Source organism: Bos mutus, chromosome 2 (genome assembly GCF_027580195.1).
Source record: "Bos mutus isolate GX-2022 chromosome 2, NWIPB_WYAK_1.1, whole genome shotgun sequence".
Classification (NCBI taxonomy): Eukaryota; Metazoa; Chordata; class Mammalia; order Artiodactyla; family Bovidae; genus Bos; species Bos mutus.
Window position 1 is genome coordinate 15,320,779 of NC_091618.1, and position 19,091 is coordinate 15,339,869.

Below are 19,091 nucleotides of genomic sequence, written 5' to 3' on the forward strand. Positions count from 1 at the left end.
ACCCCTCCTGGGTGGGAATGACATCTTTCTTAACCCTGCACTCCTTGTGCCCATCCCAGGGCCTGGCACAAGGTTGATAGTCAGAACCTGCTTGAATGGTGAGGGAGGGAAGGGTCTCGCCCAAGACTGATATGCAGAGGTGGGTGCAGACTCCATCATCTTTCTTGGTGGGGGCCCAGTGTCTCCAACACAAGAGGAGAGAAAGAAGCTGGGAGAGGGCAGCTCAGAAGTGAAACATCAGAGTGACAGCCACCCTAGGAGCCCTAAGTATGTCCCTGATGGGTTCTCTAGGCCTCCCCGGCTTGCAGACCACAGAGCCAGAGATCTTGCTGAGGACAACCCAGCGTGAGGCTGGAATATGTCCTATGATCTGACAGAACTAGCTCTCAATTAGCTACTTACTAGCCATGAGGCCTCAGGCATGTCCCACAATCTCTCTATGCCTCAGTCTCCTTGCTAATAAAATGGAGACAACAATTCCTACTTCAAAAGGTGTGTTTTTTCCTCACTCGTTTGTTCCACAACTATTTATCATTGTGGCAGCAGGCACAATTGAAGGCACAATTGTGGCAGGAGGCGACTGAAGGCAGGAGAAGGGGACGACGGAGGATGAGATGATCGGATGGCATCACTGACTCAATGGACATGAGTTTGAGCAAGCTCTGGGAGTTGGTGATGGACAGGGAAGCCTGGTGTGTCGCAGTCTATGGAGTCGCAGAGTCGGACACGACTGAGTGACTGAACTGAACTGATTTACTGTGTGCCGGACAGTGTATCGGTTCTGGGGAATCCTGTGCTCATGGAGGTGGCGTTCTGTGCAGTTCAGCAGGACAATGGATGGGGAACACAATTCCCAGCACAGAGAAAGATTCAGCTAAACTGGTGTGCCCCATTTACTCTAGTTTTTTCTAGGACAGAGCCAGGCCTGCCCCACCCCCAATCCCTTCAGTGCCTCGACTGGGAAAGCAGCCCCCACCTCAGCCCACCATATCCCTGGGAACACACTGGGGCTTGGAGGAGCTGGGGCTGTTTCAGAAAAATACCCTGCCAAGAATGCGTCACTCGGTCAGGGCCGACCAAGGAAAACATTGGGTCTGGGGAGGGAGATCAGACGGGCCCTCAAGCCGGGCCACTGGAGGGGCAGGCGCCGCAAGAAAGCTGAGCCGAGTCAGGCACCAGGTGAAATATGACCTCCAAAGCATCCATAGGCATTTCTTGTATAAACACCCCAGTCCAGACAGGAAGCAGGGCTGGGGGAACTGGAGGGGAAGGTGGCCCCACAGGACCCCCCAGAGGTAGACAGATGGACAGGAAGGCAGGGGAAGAAGAGGTCAGTGGAGAAAAACAATGGAGGGGGGGTGGTTGGAGAGAAGAACAGAATGCTGGGGAGAAAAACAGACCATAATATTCCCCTCTCACCCAGACAGAGGCTTCCATTTGCTTCTCTTCACCTGAGAGGTACCGGATTCCCCTGCAGGTGGGAAACTGAGGCTGTGAGAAGCAAAGATGCCGGAGTTCTGGGTCTGTTTCTCATCTGTTGCCCACTGAGGGGCCTGCCTGGAGGCACTCCAGAATGTTCTCTGAAGAAATGTCTGTCATGACCTCCCTGAGACCCCACAGTGGGTTGGCAGCCAAGCTGGGGCACAAGTCTGAATCTCCAATGGCCTCTCCAGTGACCTCTGGAGGCCCAGAACATTCCTAAGGCTCGCCTCCAGCTGCTGCTGGCAGCGGCATCTCTGCAAATGGAGCACTGTGCTGTGTGTGCTAAGTCACTTCAGTCGTGTCCGACTCTGTGCGACTCCATGGACTGTAGCCTGCCAGACTCCTCTGTCCATGGGGTTCTCCAGGCAAGGACACTGGGAGTTGCCTCGCCCTCCTCCAGGGGATCTTCCCGACCCACTGGGATTGAACCCACTTCTCTTTTGTCTCCTGCACTGGCAGGCAGGTTCTTTACCACTGAGCTACCAGGTCAATGAAATCACCCAAGAGCTTAGCAGCCAGGTCTAGGTCCCTGGTGAGTGGTCCCAGAAGGACAGCAGAGAGTAAAGCAAGCCTTGCTCAGTTAGAGAGATATCTGTGGAGGACTTGGAAGGAGCCCCTTGGAAGTGTGCTAGGATCCAGAATAGCATGGCTGGACAGAGCCTGGCAGAGTCCCTGCTGCACAGATGGGAAGATTAAGAGTGCAGAAAAGTATGCAGTTTACCCAAAGTCACACAGCATGGAGTGCCTGGATCAGACCCCATAGCCTTCCTCTCGGCTCAAGGAAAAAGACTTTTCTTTTGAGACCATCGTATCCAAAGCCTGCAGGGTTTGCCCCTACTGTTTATATCTTCATCAGAGTTTCGGAGAGGAGATTATACCAGGGCTGAGCCACAAATCATCAGGAGGGCTTGGAGGGAACATTGTCTCCAAGAGATTGGAGGGATTGCTAACTCTGAAAATGGGTGTGTTTAATAACAGGAGAGGAAAAAGAGACTAGGTACCTTCTTCCAGTCCGGGTTTTCCTAGAGGGTCCCTGATCCCACCTCAAATTTCACCCAAAGCAGGGAGCGAGGATCCTATCCTTAACCCCGGGCACCAGCCCATATCCTTTCCTTCCATCATCTGGGGAAAGGTCCCTGCCCCTTTACCTTCGCAGAAGCCCCAGCCTCCACCTTTCCGCATGCCCTACCCTTCTCACCTGGAGCTTGGGCCCTCGAAGCCCCTCCCCCGCAGCAGGCTCGATTCCCCGCCCTTCAAGTGCCCAACTGGCCCCGCCTCCACGAAGCTCCACCCCCACCTCTGGCAGCCCCGCCCCACCTCCAGGCCAGGCTCACCTTGGTCTCTGCCAGCTGTCGCTTGAGCAGCTGCAGCGCTTCTGTGTGCTCCCGCTCACTGTCCTGAAGGGCCTGAAGCTGCTCCTTCAGCTCCCTCTGGAACACAGACAAGACAGGAATGGCAGAGCAGGCCAGAGCCAGCCCGGTATTTCCTGGTGACGGTGATGCAGAGACCAGGGCTAACTGCTGCAGGCGCTGGAAGCTGTCCTGACCCCGTGCCTCCCCTGCCCCAGCACCCTCCTCCCGTCACAGTTCAACAACCACGAAGTCCTGTAGAGTCTGTCTCCCAAGTATCTCCAGAGTCTGTGCCCATCTTTCATCCGGAGTTTTGTAACAGCCTCCACTAGGGCCATCCTAGGAGCTTCTGGCCCCCCAGTCTCCAATCCACCTCCACATACTTTCAGACCCCCTGATGTGCTGGTCAAGACTCCTTGCTTAGAATCCTCTGGCAGGAACCAAGGCCGTACCACTGTCCAGGGCTGTGACAAACTCCCCACATCCTCTGAGCACTTCCACTGGGCTAGGCACTGTCCTCAGACCTTAGCTTGTATGGGGTCATCTAATCCTCCCAATAACCCCAAACTTACAGCTAAGCACGGAAGGGTAGTGCCAGAATTGGAACTCAGGAAGTCCAGTTCTGGAGACCATGATCATGACACCAGGTGATAAATTTTCTTCAGTAATGAACAGCAACAAAAATCCATGATAGACAACATGTCAAAATTTTAAAGGACAGGATCATTATGACTAATTTTTCCTTTGCCTCTGGTTCCAATATGGCTCAGTAAGACATGGCTAGTCATCTTGTTTCTATTTACAAATCTGATATTTTGTTCATCATGTAGTTTTTTGGGCATTAATTGTGATTTTTAAAAATTTCACTAAAAATTATTCATCTTGATTACTGAGCTTTGGGGCATTTGCTTCAGCTTTGTGCCTGAAGCAAGTGTCTCAGTGACCTCATGCTCGTCCCACCGCTGTCTCCACCGTCCTTCCCCCATCAATCCCAGCCAGCCAAAGCAATCTTCCTGTTCCTCACTCTGGGCTGTTTCAGCTCTGTGACTGCACTTGCTGCTTCCTTTGCCTGGTGCACTTCACTCTCAGATCCACAACCCCACAGCCACCCGCCCCCCTCCCCACCCATTCCTCTATAGCATTAACGTAACAACTCAGATGCTGCCTCCTCTGAGAGGTCTTGCCTCACCAGCCCCACACAGTGGCATCCCTTCCACCCTCCATCGCATCCTGTTCCATGGTCTCCACGATCTTGCTTATTTATCTGACAGTGTGTTTACTGTTCCTCTCCTCCACTGGAATGTGAGTTTTAGGAGGGCAAGAGTCTTGACTGACATGTTCACTGTTCTATCCCCAGCACTTAGGATAGTGCCCAGCATACAGTAGGGCCTCAATAATTATTTGTCAAATGAATGAATGGGGCATAGAGATGGATGGTTCCCAGTGAGTGTGTGCATGCTAAGTCGCTTCAGTCATGTCCTACTCTTGTGCGACCCTATGGACTGCAGCCTGTCAGGCTCCTCTGTCCATGGGATTCTCCAGGCAAGAATACTGAAGTGGGTTGCCACACCCTCCTCCAGGGGATCTTCCCGACCCAAGGATCAAACTTGTGTCTCTTATGTCTACCTGCATTGGCAGGTGGGTTCTTTACCACTAGCGCCACCTGGGAGGCCCTGGCTCCCAGTACTTCTGGACATTTAGTCCATGCTATCACAGCTGGTCGTTCTGGCTGTCCTTCATCCATCCCCATGCAGGGCGGGCTTACCCTACCATTTTCTATCTCCCCTGCACCCATCAATGGCCTGGCATTGAAATCAGGCTCCAAGAAGTTTTCTTTGGGAGTGAATCTCCATGGAAATAGCTTCTGGCCTGGGCTCTCTAGTCAGCCTGGGGTGTGAGTGGTGCCAGGGAGCTGACTTACCTGTTCACCCCACCTCCTTATCACTTGTCTCGTCAGAGCAGGGAGAGCCCTTGAAAACATCTAATCCAACTAATTTTACAGGCTAGATAGCAACGTGAGAAAATGGTCACAATGACACGCTAAGGGAAGCATGTAGAAAACAAAATGATCTGTGCTTACTATCCCTTATTCACTCAACAAATAGTTATTGAGCAATTATAATGTACCAGGCAGTGTGAGGCATTGGGAACAGAGCAGAGAACCAGACAGACATAGTCCCTACTGATAGGGATCTTCCAGTCTAGTGGGGAAGACAGATGATATTGTTGTTTAGTTACTAAGTCATGTCTGACTCTTTTGTGACCCCCATGGACTGTAGCTCTCCAAGCTCCTCTGTCCAGAGGTTTTCCCAGGCAGGAATGCTGGAGTGGGTTGCCATTTTCTTCTCCAGGGGATCTTCCCGACCCAGGAATTGAACCTGCATCTCCTGCATTGGTAGGCAGATTCTTTACCACTGAGCCACCAGGGAAGCCTTCAGATAGTTATCCATTATAGTCTATGCCATGGACAGAGGAGCCTGGCAGGCTATGGTCCATAGGGTCACAAAGAGTCAGACACGACTGAAGCAGCACAGCATGCACACATGGTCTATGCTCTAGTGAAAATAAAGCCGCGTAGGATGGGTGATGAATTTAGTAGGGTGTCAGAGAAGGCTTCTCTATGGAGGGCACACCTCAGATGACAGGTGAAGGATGAAGACCCAGCCTTGAAAATACAAGTTAGATAGAAAACTCGGAATAGCTAGTTTTATGGGAGTAGAGAGCTTGCATAGACGTAACGACTGGAACTCTAGTACCATCTCAGGCCATAAGGCAACCAGAAAGGCGGATATGACAGGCCAAAACTAGTGAAACAGAAGGAAGAAGCAGCCTGGGTCTCTGATGGGTTAGCCACACCATCACTGCACTCAGGGATGTGCTAGGAAGCTTGCCCTCTGTAAAAAAGATAAACAGCTTCAGTTTATAGCGCTGGCCAATTTCCATGGTGTAAAGGCTCCCTCAAAGCCAATTTCAAGCTCTCCAAGTGAGGTCATCAGACGCAGAGCTGAGACAAGATTTGCACATTTAGTTCTCAGGAACTGGGGCAAGTTGGCCCTGGCAGACCATTGCCTGGGCTATTTTCCTATAGACCTGTTTTACGTGGAAGAGAAATATACCCTCACCTAATTTCAGTTACTTTGGGCAGCTCTCTATTACTAACAGTTGGGAGTTATTCCTAATAGATTCTCATGCATCTGAGCCACTGGAATAGACAGATCACGTTCACCTAATAATACAAAATGACTGCTCCTCCCTGATGGCCTTGGGTCTGTCCAGCTTGGGACAGTCTGCTTGAGATGCAGAGTTTGAGGAGATGAACCAAATGCTACAACTCTCTCGGTTGGTGGCCCTCATAGACCCAACCACTCAGGCATTTCTTCAGATTCTCTGAGAAAACTGCCCTGGAGGCCACGTTCTTCACATTGCTCAGGGCACCCCAGGGACATGGCCAAATTCCTCCCTGCTTTCAGGGTCAGGGAACAACAGGATCCCAGGAGCAATGGAACACTCTTTCATCCATCCACAAACATGTGCTGAATGAGGCCTCCTTGGGCCCCACATGCTGCTGTGTCAGTGACAGGGAGAAGGATGGGGGCAAGTCCCAATCTATGAAGCCTCAGGAGGTGTGTAGATGGGCTGGGTGGGTGGGTGGGAGACAGGGACAGAGAGATTTACATCACAGTGAAAGCTGGAATAGTGATATGGTACCCCAAACTGCCCTTCCTCTCATGTTCCCCATCTCTGTGCAGGGCACACCCCCTACCCCTGCTGCTACCCAAGCCAGAAATCTAGGAGTCACCCTTGACATGGCCCAGTCACCAATCCAATCGGTCATTGGGCTTGCCCTGGAATCTGTCCTCTCCTCTCTATACCCACCACCCGGTTCAGTTTTTATCACTTCTTTTCTGGGCCATGGCTCCAGGCTCCTCCCTGCCCCACAGAGCAGCTGGGATGATGGTTCTCCAGAATGGATGTGTTCCTGCATCTCCTCCCCAGGGCCCTCTGCAGGATTTCCACATTGTCTGGGGAGAAGAGGGCATCCCAGTTGGCTCAGTGGTAAAGAATTCATCTGCCAGTGCAGGAGCTATAGGAAACACTGGTTCAATCCCTGGGTCAGGAAGATCTCCTGGAGTAGGAAATGGCAACCCACTCCAGTATTCTTGCTTGCAAAATTCCATGGACAGAGGAACCTGGCTATAGTCCATGGAGTTGTAAAGAGCTGGACACGGCTGAGTGACTGAGCACACACGTACTCTGGGGAAAAGGGCACCATGCCTGAGTGAGGCATTCAAGGCCCTTCAGTATTGACCCAAGATTTCTTTTCCAGCCTTTTCTCTTCATCCAGACCTAACATTCAATGCAGTAGCTGCTAGTCACACATGGTTATTTAAATTCAAATGAAATAAAATAAAATTGAAATTCAGTTCCTAAGCTGTACTGAGTTGGACCATAAATAAGGCTGAATGCCAAAGAATTGATGCTTTTGAACTGTGGTTCTGGAGAAGACTCTTGAGAGTCCCTTGGACAGTAAGGAGATCAAATCAGTAAATCCTAAAGGAAATCAACCTTGAATATTCATTGGAAAGACTGATGCTGACGCTCCAATCCTTTGGCCACCTGATGTGAAGCGCCAATTCACTGGAAAAGACCCCGATGCTTGACAAGATTGAAGGCAGGAGGAGAAGGCAGGAGAAGATGAGATGGTTGGATGGCATCACTAACTCAATGCACATGAGTTTGAGCAAGCTCCGGGAGTTGGTGGAGGACAGGGAAGCCTAGTGTGCTGCAGTCCATGAGGTTGCAAAGAGTTGGACACAACTGAGCAACAGTTATACTAGAGCTAGAAAAACAACAGCTATACTAGAGTAAACATTTCAAGTGCTCAACAGCCACAGGTGACTGGTGGCTATGGTATCAGATGGTGCAGATGCAGGACACTTCCATTATTCCAGAAAGTTCTACTGGACAGTGCTGCTCTAGATGCATGAAGCAACTTGCAGTGACCTCCACCAGGCCTTTACACATGTTGTTCCCTCTGTCTGGAAGGCTCAGCTACATGGTTTTCTCTACTTGTTGCTGCTGCTGCTGCTAACTCGCTTCAGTCGTGTCTGACTCTTAGCCACCCCATGGACTGCAGCCCACCAGGCTCCTCCGTCCATGGGATTTTCCAGGCAAGAGTGCTGGAGTGGGGTGAGTGCTTATCTTGGAAGACCTAGAACAGACATCACCTCCACTGAGAATCCATATCTCAACTCCATTCTGTCATCAGACAATCCCTGTGTGCAGAGCCTTCCCTCACACTATCAGGCACATGCTGCATCTTAACAGCAAGGTTACCTGTCAGTCTTCCCTCTGAGGTATAGGCTTTTAGGCCAGGGACTGTGTCTGAGAGATTTTCACACCCTCAGTACCTAGGAGAGGGCCAGGCACAGAGTTTATATCATGAATCTGCCCTGGGGAGAGGCTAGGCTGGGTCAGGGCTCACCTCTGAAAGGGTGGGCAGAGTCCCCAGGCAGGCAGCTCTCCTCAGGTGAGCTACAGATCCTGAGGGAACAGCTAAGTTAGGAAAAACAAAACGTAGAACCCACAGAGCAGGACTAGGAAGCAGCCTGGGCTTTGTTACTCACCCTGCCTTCCCTCCTTCCAGGCCTGGGATCAGACCTGACCCCCTGGGTTAGGAGACTGGCTTTGTCATCTTGGGCAGGTAACCTAACCTCTCTGGGCCCCAGTCCCTCATCTGAGAAATGGGGATAACAATATCTCCTAGGGTTGGAAGGGTGAAATGAGATAACGGTAAGAAGTGTTGTTTAGCCTTACAGTGGAGAGCCTCGCATACACTGGGTGCTTGGGAGACGGGGGGCCACCATGTCCCGTGTGAGGTTCCTGGGTCACTTCTCCACGTCCCTATGGTTTGCTGTGTCAGGCCCCTCCTTTCCTCCTCAGACGGCCGAAATAGGAAGGGGCCCCAGGGACCATCTAGTCCAGCCATCTGGATTTCTAGAACAGGGAACTGAGGTCCAAGAAAAAGGGACTGAGTGGCCCATGGCCACACGGCTTGACAGAGAACCAACTGGGAAATCTCCCAGCAGATGTCAGACAGGAAACGAAGCTGTTGACGAACTCCTAAGTGATAGAGCTAACTGTGCGGAGGGACACTGACCCTCCTGGAGGCTCAGAACCGGGTCTGGAGGCAGTGTGGCCTAGGTTTGAATTTCACAGTCAGCGTGTCACTTAATTCGCACAACAACCTCATGAGATTGGTGCCTTTGTCACTTGGTCTCTCAGAGGGGGAAAGAGAGTCTCAGAGAGGTCAGGCAGTGTGCCAAAGGGGACAGAGCTTGTAAGAATCAGGAGTGGGGATCTGAGTGACTCCAAAATCCATGCTGGAAACCACTCGGTCCTTCTGTCAGCAATACAGCAATCACGTCTGGGCACCCACAGTCAGGCTCTAGGCCAGTCACTCCAGGGGGCTGGGGCGCTGCAGACAGCCTTTGCCCTTGAGAGTTTGCAGTGAGTAGGACAGGCAGAAATAGAAACAGGTAGACTGCAAAGGGAGAACAGGATAAACGTGGAGGGAACACCCAGGAGCCCGGCTGTGTTTGTGACTCCCTCCCACCTCATTTGCCAAATCTATAAAGTACAGCTAATGACACCACCGGCTCTGTGGTTGTTGTGAGGATTAGGTGACTTAATGCAGGACCTGTCCGGAGGCCCAGGAAGTGCTCAGTCACTCGTGGTTGTCATTATCATCACAATAATTATAATTGTATGTGGAATAGGAAGTTTCTTAGAGAGAGTTTATTTCTGACGGAAAGATCTGGGAAGATGGATGGATGGCTGGGCAGGGTCCCTTCTAGTCTCCAGGGTGGGGCCAGAGCATTCCAGGTGGAGAGAACTGGTCAGGTAGGGGCACAGGTGTGTGCAGGAAGTGAGGGGCAGTTGGGGGTGGCTGGAGCCAGGTATGTGGGTGGAGTCTCAAGCTGGAAAGGCCAGTGGGGCTGGCTGGGATGAGGGCAGCAGGGCGTGGGGTGGAGTTGGCCTTGGAGGTCAGCCTGGGGGAGCTGGACTCTGCAGGCCCATCAATGCTGGGGCAGAACAGGAATGGGGGTGGGGGGTGGGGGGACGCCCTCCTGAGGGCAGAGCCGCTGGAGAGGGGGCAGAGTTAGGGCTGGTGCAGACCTAAGCACACAATTATGCAAATATGTCAGTTGAGAGACTCTGAGGCTCCCGCATGCAGAGAGGCCAGGCCTGGGGCAGCAGCTGTGGGGGAGGACAGAGAGCCAGGGCTCACAGGCCCCCAAGGCCAGACCTCCCTTCCTGCAAGGCCATTCCTCCTCCAGCCCAGAGGATAAAGGTGCTGCCAGAAGCCATCTCCACCAGCTTCAGGGACCCTCTCACCCGTGTCACGCTTCTGCCCCGTGGTAACGGCATGAACTTGGGTGTAGAAAAACCTGGTTTCAAATCCTGGCTGCATGCCCCTGGGTAGATCACATCTTCCCCTCTCAGAGCCTTATCTATAAAATGAGGACCAGAGCCACTTGGCAGGGGATGTGATGAGGATAAAATGAGACGAGACCCCTGAAAGGGCCCAGCATGGCGTGGCTCACGATAGGTACTCAAGACCCTTTGGTGCTCAAGACTCCTCCCCTCCTCCACACCCAGTACTGCCTTCTCTTCCCTCCTCTGGCCCAGAGCTGCCCCAGATCTTCACAGGGCACACTGAACTTGCCTCTTCTCTCCCTTCCCCCAGGTCTCTCTTCTATTTGCAGACCCCTGATGCTCCTGTTTCTGTTTCTTCTGTCAGACCTGAACCCTGATGCATCTTCTCGGCCTCTGAGCCTGCCCTGCCCACTTTGAGCCTCAGGGTCTCTGGCAGGGCAGCACCGCGTGATTATGCCCCCTCTTCCAGGCTGCCCACCAGGCCCACCCACACACCGCCCCTTAAGGCACACTGACCAGGCCCGCCTTGCCTGCTCCAGCCTGTTTCTAGTTCCCCCGCATCTCCAGGGTCAAGTCCACGCTCCTTGGGCAGGACTGGTGTCCAGCTCCTTGGGCAGGACTGGTGCATTCAAGCCCCTTTCCCACCCTTCGCCCTCCAGTCACGATGAACCGCCGGCTCACCTTCATGCCTGTCCCTGGCTGACTCAGATCATCATCTGAGTCCAAGTTCTGGCTTCAGCAACATGTACTGGTTGTGTGGCCTTAGGCACAACTTCTGAGCCTCAGTTTCCTCATGTGAAAAATGGGGCAATGAGACCTGTCTCCTAGGGCGGCTGTGAGGGTGAAACGAGAACGGGTATCTGCCCCGGCACCCTGCACATGGGACCGTGGGTGTTGTTTCTCCCTGTGTAACGTCTCCTCTCTCTGCTCTCAAGACCCAGTTGTCAGCTGGGGAACCTGGCCAACCCTCAGTTGTGCCCACAGGAGCCTAGGACATGACGCGGCAGCTTATAGGCCTGTCTCCCAAGAACCACAGCAGGGCCAAGCTTGTCTTGTTCTCTCCTGGGCCCAGGACCTTGGCCCTCAGTGAGCCAGCAGAGGAGTGTCAACCGAGTAAATTACTGACTAAATCTCTGAATCCAAGAAGGACACCATCTCCACATCCTTGACAACCACCTCTGTGTTCAAACAGAATTCAAGGTCCAGAAAGTAAATGATGCTGTAAAAACAGCACTGGACTGAGATTCCAGGGAGCTGGGCTCTGGACCAAACTTGGGCAAGTCAGTTTCCCCATTTGCACAGTGGGGAGAGGGTGGAAGCGGATTTCTGAGGTCTCATTTGGATGTTCCCTGAGGCAGTTAGGGTGGTGTTGGTGAGGGGGGAAGAATTCTGAGTCAGACCAGAGTCTGACCCAGCTTTGCCTCCTACTTGCAGCGTGATCTTGGGCAAGTTACTGAGCCTCTCAGCCTCATCATCTTCATCTGTGAAATGGGGCTGATCCTAGTCCCACTCGGGGAGCGGGGAAAAGAAAAAGGGCTTCTGTAACGATTCGAGGCCTGTAACAGCACCTGGCACATAACAATGGTCCAATACACTCTGGCTCGTTTTATGGGGTTGTTATTGTTTCTGTTGTCACTTCCTACCCGATCCTTTCCTCTCTAGAAAATAAACATCCTGGGGTCCCCAGCTTCCATTCTGAGTTTCAGCCCCATGACCTGTGCTCAGCCAAGGTGTTCTGGATGAACTGGGCTTTTCCTGGTTGCCCACACACACCTGTGAAGAGGGAAGTAGAGATGCCAACTGCGGCCGTGGGTCTGACTCACTGGCAGCCTTGCCCCAGTGGAGCCTGCTTTGTGCACACAAGTCCTGCCCTCTCCTGCAAAAGTAACAGCAGAGGCCACTTCCCCCAGACACAGACAGCCCAGCTGTCCACAGTAGCAAATAAAGCACCTTCACACCAGCTGTCTCTGGATAGGCAGCAACTCGCTCTCCTTCTTTATGTTTTGTTCTAATTTCCACTTCCCAGGTTGGGAGAGGGTGCAGAGAAGGCAGCACCTTCTGCTCAGCTGGAAGAAGCCAGTGTCAGGATTTGAATCCAGTCCCTCAGCTCTGTTCTTTCCCTGTGTGGCTGCCTCGGGGGTCTCTGGAGCCCCACGCCCAACTCCTCAGGGCTCCCATCCAAGGCTGATCCACTGCTGTCTCCCTTGGCATGAAGGAGGCCTTGGGAAAGGCTCCAGCGGTCACATGAGACCTGGAGGGGGTGGCTGGGACTGCATCCAACCCCTTGCCTGGAGGTTAGGAAGCTGAGATGGCCAGAGAGCCGGATGCCGTGCCCAAGTAAGATGACATTCAGCACCTGCCCTTGGAGCATCAGCTGGCACAGGCAGACGATGTCCGGAGCCTGACCCTGTACACTTGAACTACAAAGACAGGCAGGGTGCGGGGGAGACAGCCACCCGGCCCTGAGAGGTAGCTCAGAGGCTATGCATGGTCCACTCAGCCAGGCTTCAAATCCTGTCCCTGCTGTTTACCAGCTGGGTGACCAAACAAGTCACTGAATTCCTCTGAGCCTCTGTTTCCTTATCTGTAAAAAGAGTAAATTACAGTACCCATTTGACAGGGTGTTATGAAAAACATTAGATGAAAAAAAAATTAAATGAGTCAGTACACGAAAAGTGCTTAGCACTTAGGACTCAGTAATATTAACTGAGAAGCCCCAAACCCTTCTGAGATGGTGGTTCCTTCCCTCCACTTTGCTCTGTGGGCCAGTGCTCAGCAGTGGAAAAAAAGGGAAGGCATACACACACACACACACACACACTGTTTACATGACAAAATTTCTGTAGAACTGTAAACAAATCTTTAAGAAAAAAATCCTGTTTTTCATGGGGTGGGACTATGGGCGGGTTTTAACTTTTACATTATATAGCTCTGTTTCTTATGTTAATTTTATACTCAGAAAAAATAAAGATATTTAAAAATTGCTACCACTAACTGTATGCCAAGCACAGTGTCAGGCACATTTGATACAACCTCCCTCTTACGACATCCTTGCCATGATGGTCGTATTATCCCCATGTTAGCAGGTGGAGGCTTAGAGAATGAAGTGATTGGATCAAGGACACACAGCTTATCGGTGAGGATGCCAGGTTCTGACCCCAGTATTGGAATCTAGGGTACAAAGCCATTCTACTTGCAGGTCAGGGAAAGCTTCATGAAGGAGGGGCTATTTGAGCTGAGCCTGGAAAGCTGAGTAGGACTTCTCCAGGCCTGGGTTCTCAGCCTGTTGTGATTTTTACCGTAGGCGACATTTGATGAAGCCTGAAGGCATTTTTGACTGTCAGAGCTTGGGGTGGGTCACGCTACTAGCATCCAGTGGGTGGAGGCCAGGGATGCTACTAAACAGCCCACAGTGCACAGGATTGCCTTGCATAACATAGACTTGTGTGTGTGCGTGCTCAGTCACTCAGCTGTGTCCAGCTCTTTGCAATACCATGGACTGTAGTCTGCCAGGCTCCTCTGTCCATGGGATCTCCCAGCAAGAATACTGGGGTGGGTTGCCATTTCCTTCTTCAGGGGATCTTCCCGACCCAGGAATCCAACTTGCATCTCCTGCATCATCCTACATCGGCAGGCGGATTCTTTACCACTGTGCCACCTGGGAAGCACTGCATAACATAGACTTATCTGGCCCCAAATGTTAATAGTGCCAAGTACGATGTAACAAACCAGAACTGTCATTTATTGAGTGCTTACTATGTATCAAGTGCAGCACCAACTTCTGGCCAATGTCATCTTATTGAATTCAACCCCGTTATTCCCATGCTGTGAAGGAGGTTCCTGAGGCTCAGAGATGATAAGGAGCTTTCCTAAGGTCACAGAGCCAGAAATGGTACTGCAGACTTGGAGCTGCTTGAGTACAAAGCCAGAGTCCTTTACCTCTCTCCTCTGCTGCGTCTAGGATTTATAATAAATGAAAACAGCTCCAGGCTAACTGTTAGGAGAGGTGGGGGAGGGGGGAGCTGTGAGGAGACTCCTGATGAGCCAGGAGTAGCCTCTTCTGGCCTCAGGGCCTTGGGAAAGGGGAGGATCCTCTCCTCCCTGCTCTGCCATTTCCCCATCTGTCAAAGGAAGTTTGTACCAGATGATCTCCAAGGCCCTGCTGGCTCGGAGTCTGTTATTTTCCAGGAGAGGGGCCCAGCCCAGGCCTCAGGAGCCCTGGGGACAAGCCACCAGCTGCTGGGAGAGGAGGGGGTGTGACAGGCAAGCCCAGTCTCATTTCCAGTGCATAAATAGCTAATGAGCCCCACTTCCCCATGAACAGAGGGGGAGTCATGGGGGTGGGGAGTGGCTTGAGACTCACCCAGCAGCTTACTTCTCCACAGGAGAGGATGTTTCTCTGCCACTTTCTTGCCAAGCCCAAAGGAGGTACCAAAACAAGGCCTCCTTCTCAGGTGAGAGGCAGGTCTGGGCAATTGCCCAGCTGGGCACTTGAGGTCTCATACGTAGAAGGAGAAAGGATGGGAGCGCGTGCTGACCCAGCCCCTAACCTGTGCCAGGCATCTCAATAGCAGATTCATTTCAGGTCAGCCTCGTGAAAATCCTGGTAGGAAAGAATCATTCTGATGCCAGTTTACAGGCGAGAGCCTGGAGGCTTCCATGAAGAAATGTGCCGATTAGACAGACAGGGCTGAAGGAAGGTTTGGAACCTAAATGTGACTGACCCCAGGACAGTACACTAGAGGATGAGTGAGTAGCAGTCTTATTTTTCTTTTCACCCAAGAATGACAGTGTTTCAATAAACATTTGGAGAAAATATATATTCATTTTCTCCTGCCTGCCCCAGGTCATGGAACAGACGACAAAACCCCACAACACCATGATTTGGATTTGCTGGTTTGCAGACAGGGAATTCAAATGTTGGAAAGCAGAGTTCTCCCTAGCTAGAAAGTCAGACAGAGAGACGAGGGGCTGAGTGGCAGGGACGGGATCTGGCTGGGGTCAGGCTGAGCTTTCTAGGCCGGCTCTCTCACTATCTGGCAGTGTGACTTTGGGTATGTTGCATCACCTCTCTGGACCTGTCTCCGCGTCTACATAATGAAAAGGATGGACAGATGGTTTCAGAGTCCCTCCAGTCTCTTACTACCTGTGCTCAGTCCTGTCCAAGCTTCTCTCCTTCTCCCTGTTTAAGTGACTTCATAGACGGGGAGATGGAAGCACCAGAGCCTGGCACAAGGGGCTCTGGGAGTAGAGGGCCAATGCCATCCTTGTGCCAGCTCCCAGAGCCCCCAGCTCTTGCTCTCCATCCCCACACAACCAAACTGAAAGGGAGTCAGCGGTGTTTTGGGGATTAAAGGAACAAGGAGCAGATGAGGTGAACACAGGGTCATTTCTCCTAGGGCCAGGGTATCTGCTGATGCAGGCGGGCTCACGGAGACTCATGTATAAGGGGGGTGACCCCCTACAACAGGGAAAATAGTCATTTAGCTCCTGCTTAAGGAGTCAAAAACCTTCTGCTTCCAAAGGCTCTACAGTCTGGGCCAACTTAGGTCAGGGATGGTCATTCATTCAACCTTTACTGATGTGCGCTGTGGGCCAGGCCTTGTGCCAGGCTTTAGGTCCACAGATATGACGACTAAGAGACTGTCCCTTCTCTTGGTGACTGTGTGCTAGTCTGGTATCCTGAGGCCAAAGACACAAGGTTTGCTAGATTTAAATGGTTTAGCTTGAGAAAGAGATTCCAGGCTCACAAAAAGCTTGGGAATCACTTTATTAAACACAGCAAGATGGGTTTCTTTGCTACAAGATTTCTCTAAGCCTTTAATATGCAAATGTACACTGAGAATTCTCCAAGGAGGGTATAGAGAATGTACTTTATTTCCTAATTATAGCTAATCTTGGAACACTATTTTAATATTTATTTTTATTTATTTATTTGGTTATGCCGGGTCTTAGTTATGGGATGCGGGATCTTTAGTTGCAGCAATGCAAACTCTTGGTTGCAGACCAGGGATCAACCCCAGCCCCCTGCCTTGGAAGTGTGGAGGCTTAGCCACTGGATCATCAGAGAAGTTCCTGGAACACTATTTTTTTTTTAATATTATACTTATTAACAAAGACTGCAGTGCTAATGCTATTGTTTTGGAGTTTAGAGAAGGCTTATACAGAGAGAGCATTTGAGCAGGGCTTTGAGAGTTGAACAGGAGTCGGTCAGTGAGGATGGGAAGGCTGCAGGGAGATCAATTACAGTCCTAGGCTGACTATGATCAGGCTACCCTGAATGTACTGTTTCACATAGTCCTCAAGGTCCTGATGTGGTCGACAGAGCTAAAGAGGTCACTAAAAGTCCCTGGAAACTCCTAGAGGTCCACTCTTTCTCTTTTCTTGAATCACCTCACCTCAGGGTCTTATTACCCAGATCTTGAGCCTATAGGTCCTATCTCACTCTCAATTAGCCTCTACTGTGATTTCAACTCAGAATGATTTTTACAGTATCTGAACTTGATCCCAGCCTAGACCCTCACACACCTTGCCCTAGCCCCTGGCACCCAAATCCACTCTCTCAGCAGTTTGCTGACCCTCATTTAGACCCTCTCTTAGATTTAACCCTGACCTGCTCAGAGTGATCTAGCCCAGGTACTGATCCCCAGGTCCTGATGCACACCTGATCGAACCCCCAAGGACATCATGCCCCAAAACCTGCAGCTCAGCTACAATGTCTAGTCCAGACTCATCCTCGGACGGCGGCCCCAACCCCTGTCCAGTCCTGACTTTGTTCCCATTCCCCACCTGTGTCTTTGTCCCCAACTCAATCCTGAACCATTCTTATGTGGGCCCTGTCTCCAGGTCCCACTCTAGGACCTCCCACAGTGGCCCTGCCCTTGCCCAGCTCAGATTCGGCCGCGTCCCTAACCTTGCCCCAGCCAGTACAGCTCTGATCCTATTTGTCCCCGCCGTCGCACTCCACTGGGGCTCTCTCCCCAGCCATGGACCCACCCCCGGCTTCAGTTCTGAGACCCAGCCTGGAGAACTCGGCTCAAGGCCCCACCCTCAACACCGCCTCCTCGCCACGGCCCCGCCCCGTCCTAATTCTGATAGGGCCCTGACCCTGCCGGCGGCCCCGCCCTATGGCAATTCTGACTGGGCCCTGCCCGCGCGGTCCAGCCCTGACCCCGCCCCCGGCCCCGCCCCGCCCCCCGCCCCAGGCCGAGCAAACAGCTCACCTGCAACTCCTCGAAGGCATCATCGATGCCGGTGACCTGGTGCTGCTCGTGTAGTGCGGGTTCATCGCAAAAGAAGCAGAGCAGTGCGCGGTCCGTGAGGCAGAAGAGCTTGACCTTGTCGTGTGCCTGGCACGGTCGCGCGGCCCGGCGCGCGTTGAGGATGGCGTCCAGGGGGAAGGCGCTATAGCGCTCCACGATGTTGGCCAGCTTGAGGCTGGGCGCGAGCGCGGGCTCTGCAAACGTGCGCCGGCACTCGGGGCAGTCGCGGGCGCCCTGCGCTTCCTGCCTCACCCAGTGCTCGGTGATGCAGCGGCGGCAGAAGTAGTGCTCGCAGCCCAGGCTCACCGGGTCCTGGTAGATGCTCAGACAGATGGAGCAAAGCAGCTCGTCCTTGAGACTGCATGCCATGGCGCCAGGGGCGGTGGGAGAGGGTCCCCCGAGATGCAGGGGGCGGCGGGGAGAGCGCGGCGCTGTCGGGGGCAGCTCCTGGGAATGGGTGCCAGGAGCAGGCCCGGAGAAGCAGGAGCTACAAGAGAAGGAAGAGGTGTTGTCCGGGAGCGGGGTAATGCGAGTAAGAGGTCCGGGGTAGAGACTATCCGAGAAGTGAGCCCAGGAAGGTGGTCTCGAGGTAGTGGGTGACCCGGAGCGATGGGTGCTGGAGGGAGGGGGCCGTGGGTGTCTGGGGGAGGGTGCTCCCAGCAAGAAGAGTCTAGGGAAAGGGGCAGTCCCGAGGTATGGGTGCTGGGAGAAGAGGATCAGGGAGGGGGGCGGAGGCCTTGGGGGGCTATAATACCAGGATGGGTGCGGTGGGGGGAGGGGGAGAAGCTGGGGATGGGGAATTCTCGGGGAGGGGGAAGAGCCACCCCTCGGCTGTTCCCGGCAGAGGAGAGGAGGGGTGTGAGCAAGCTCAGCTGTTCGATCCCGGCCCCAAGACCCGTCCCCGCGCGGCCTCTTACCCTCGCCGGCTCAGAGGCCACAGCTTCGGTCCCAGCGCAGCCTCCCAACCCGGAACCAGCCGAGCCAAAGCTGCCGGCGGCCTCGGCTCCCTCCCCGCCTCCGCGGGCGGGGACCCAGTGACTCCGCCCCCGCGGCGGGCGGGGGAGAGGAGGGGCAGGGCCGGGACTCCAGCCTGCGAAACCCCTCCCCGCCCCCACCATTCCCCAGCTCCCAGGGGTGCGAAAGCCAGCTGTTCCTTCAGGGTCTGTACTTGGAACAACATCCAGGTCTCGCTTGGCGTCCCTGCAGCGGAGGTGGGCGGGGGAGGGGAGGCGGGAGAAGTGGGCCTCTATTTTGAGAGGGTAAGGAGTACAGGATCTTTTTGGATCATCAATGTGAAGATTGGTGAAAAATAATATTTTGTATTAAAACAAATACAGGTATGTCGTTTAATCTGCGTAGAATACAACTTTTGCATAAAATGTAAAGATAAAACTCGAGAAATACCCTGCTTGCTTAGATCAAGTTCAAGAGCCTCACACTTCTAAGCCCTGGGGTCCCATTTCCTCTTCACTTTCTTAAGCAGTGCTAATGGCGGAAGTTGGAAAGTCCTGGCCCTGACTTATATCTAACCTGAGGAGTTGTCTCCACTTAGCAAGCA

The 19,091-nt window shown here is 52.8% G+C and overlaps 1 protein-coding gene across 1 annotated transcript in view; it reads right to left on the reverse strand.

The window, feature by feature from the left end:
* The window catches only part of TRIM62 (tripartite motif containing 62), a 37,832-nt gene extending 19,254 nt beyond the window's left edge, over positions 1-18,578 (reverse strand). Inside the window, exons 1-3 of the mRNA XM_070385029.1 lie at positions 18,451-18,578; positions 17,495-18,020; positions 2,817-2,912 (exon numbers count right to left, since the gene is read on the reverse strand). Coding sequence (XP_070241130.1) covers positions 2,817-2,912; positions 17,495-17,902 — 504 coding nt within the window. The 5' untranslated portion in view covers positions 17,903-18,020; positions 18,451-18,578. The remainder of the gene's footprint in view (positions 1-2,816; positions 2,913-17,494; positions 18,021-18,450) is intronic.
* Between the last annotated feature and the right edge of the window lie 513 nt (positions 18,579-19,091).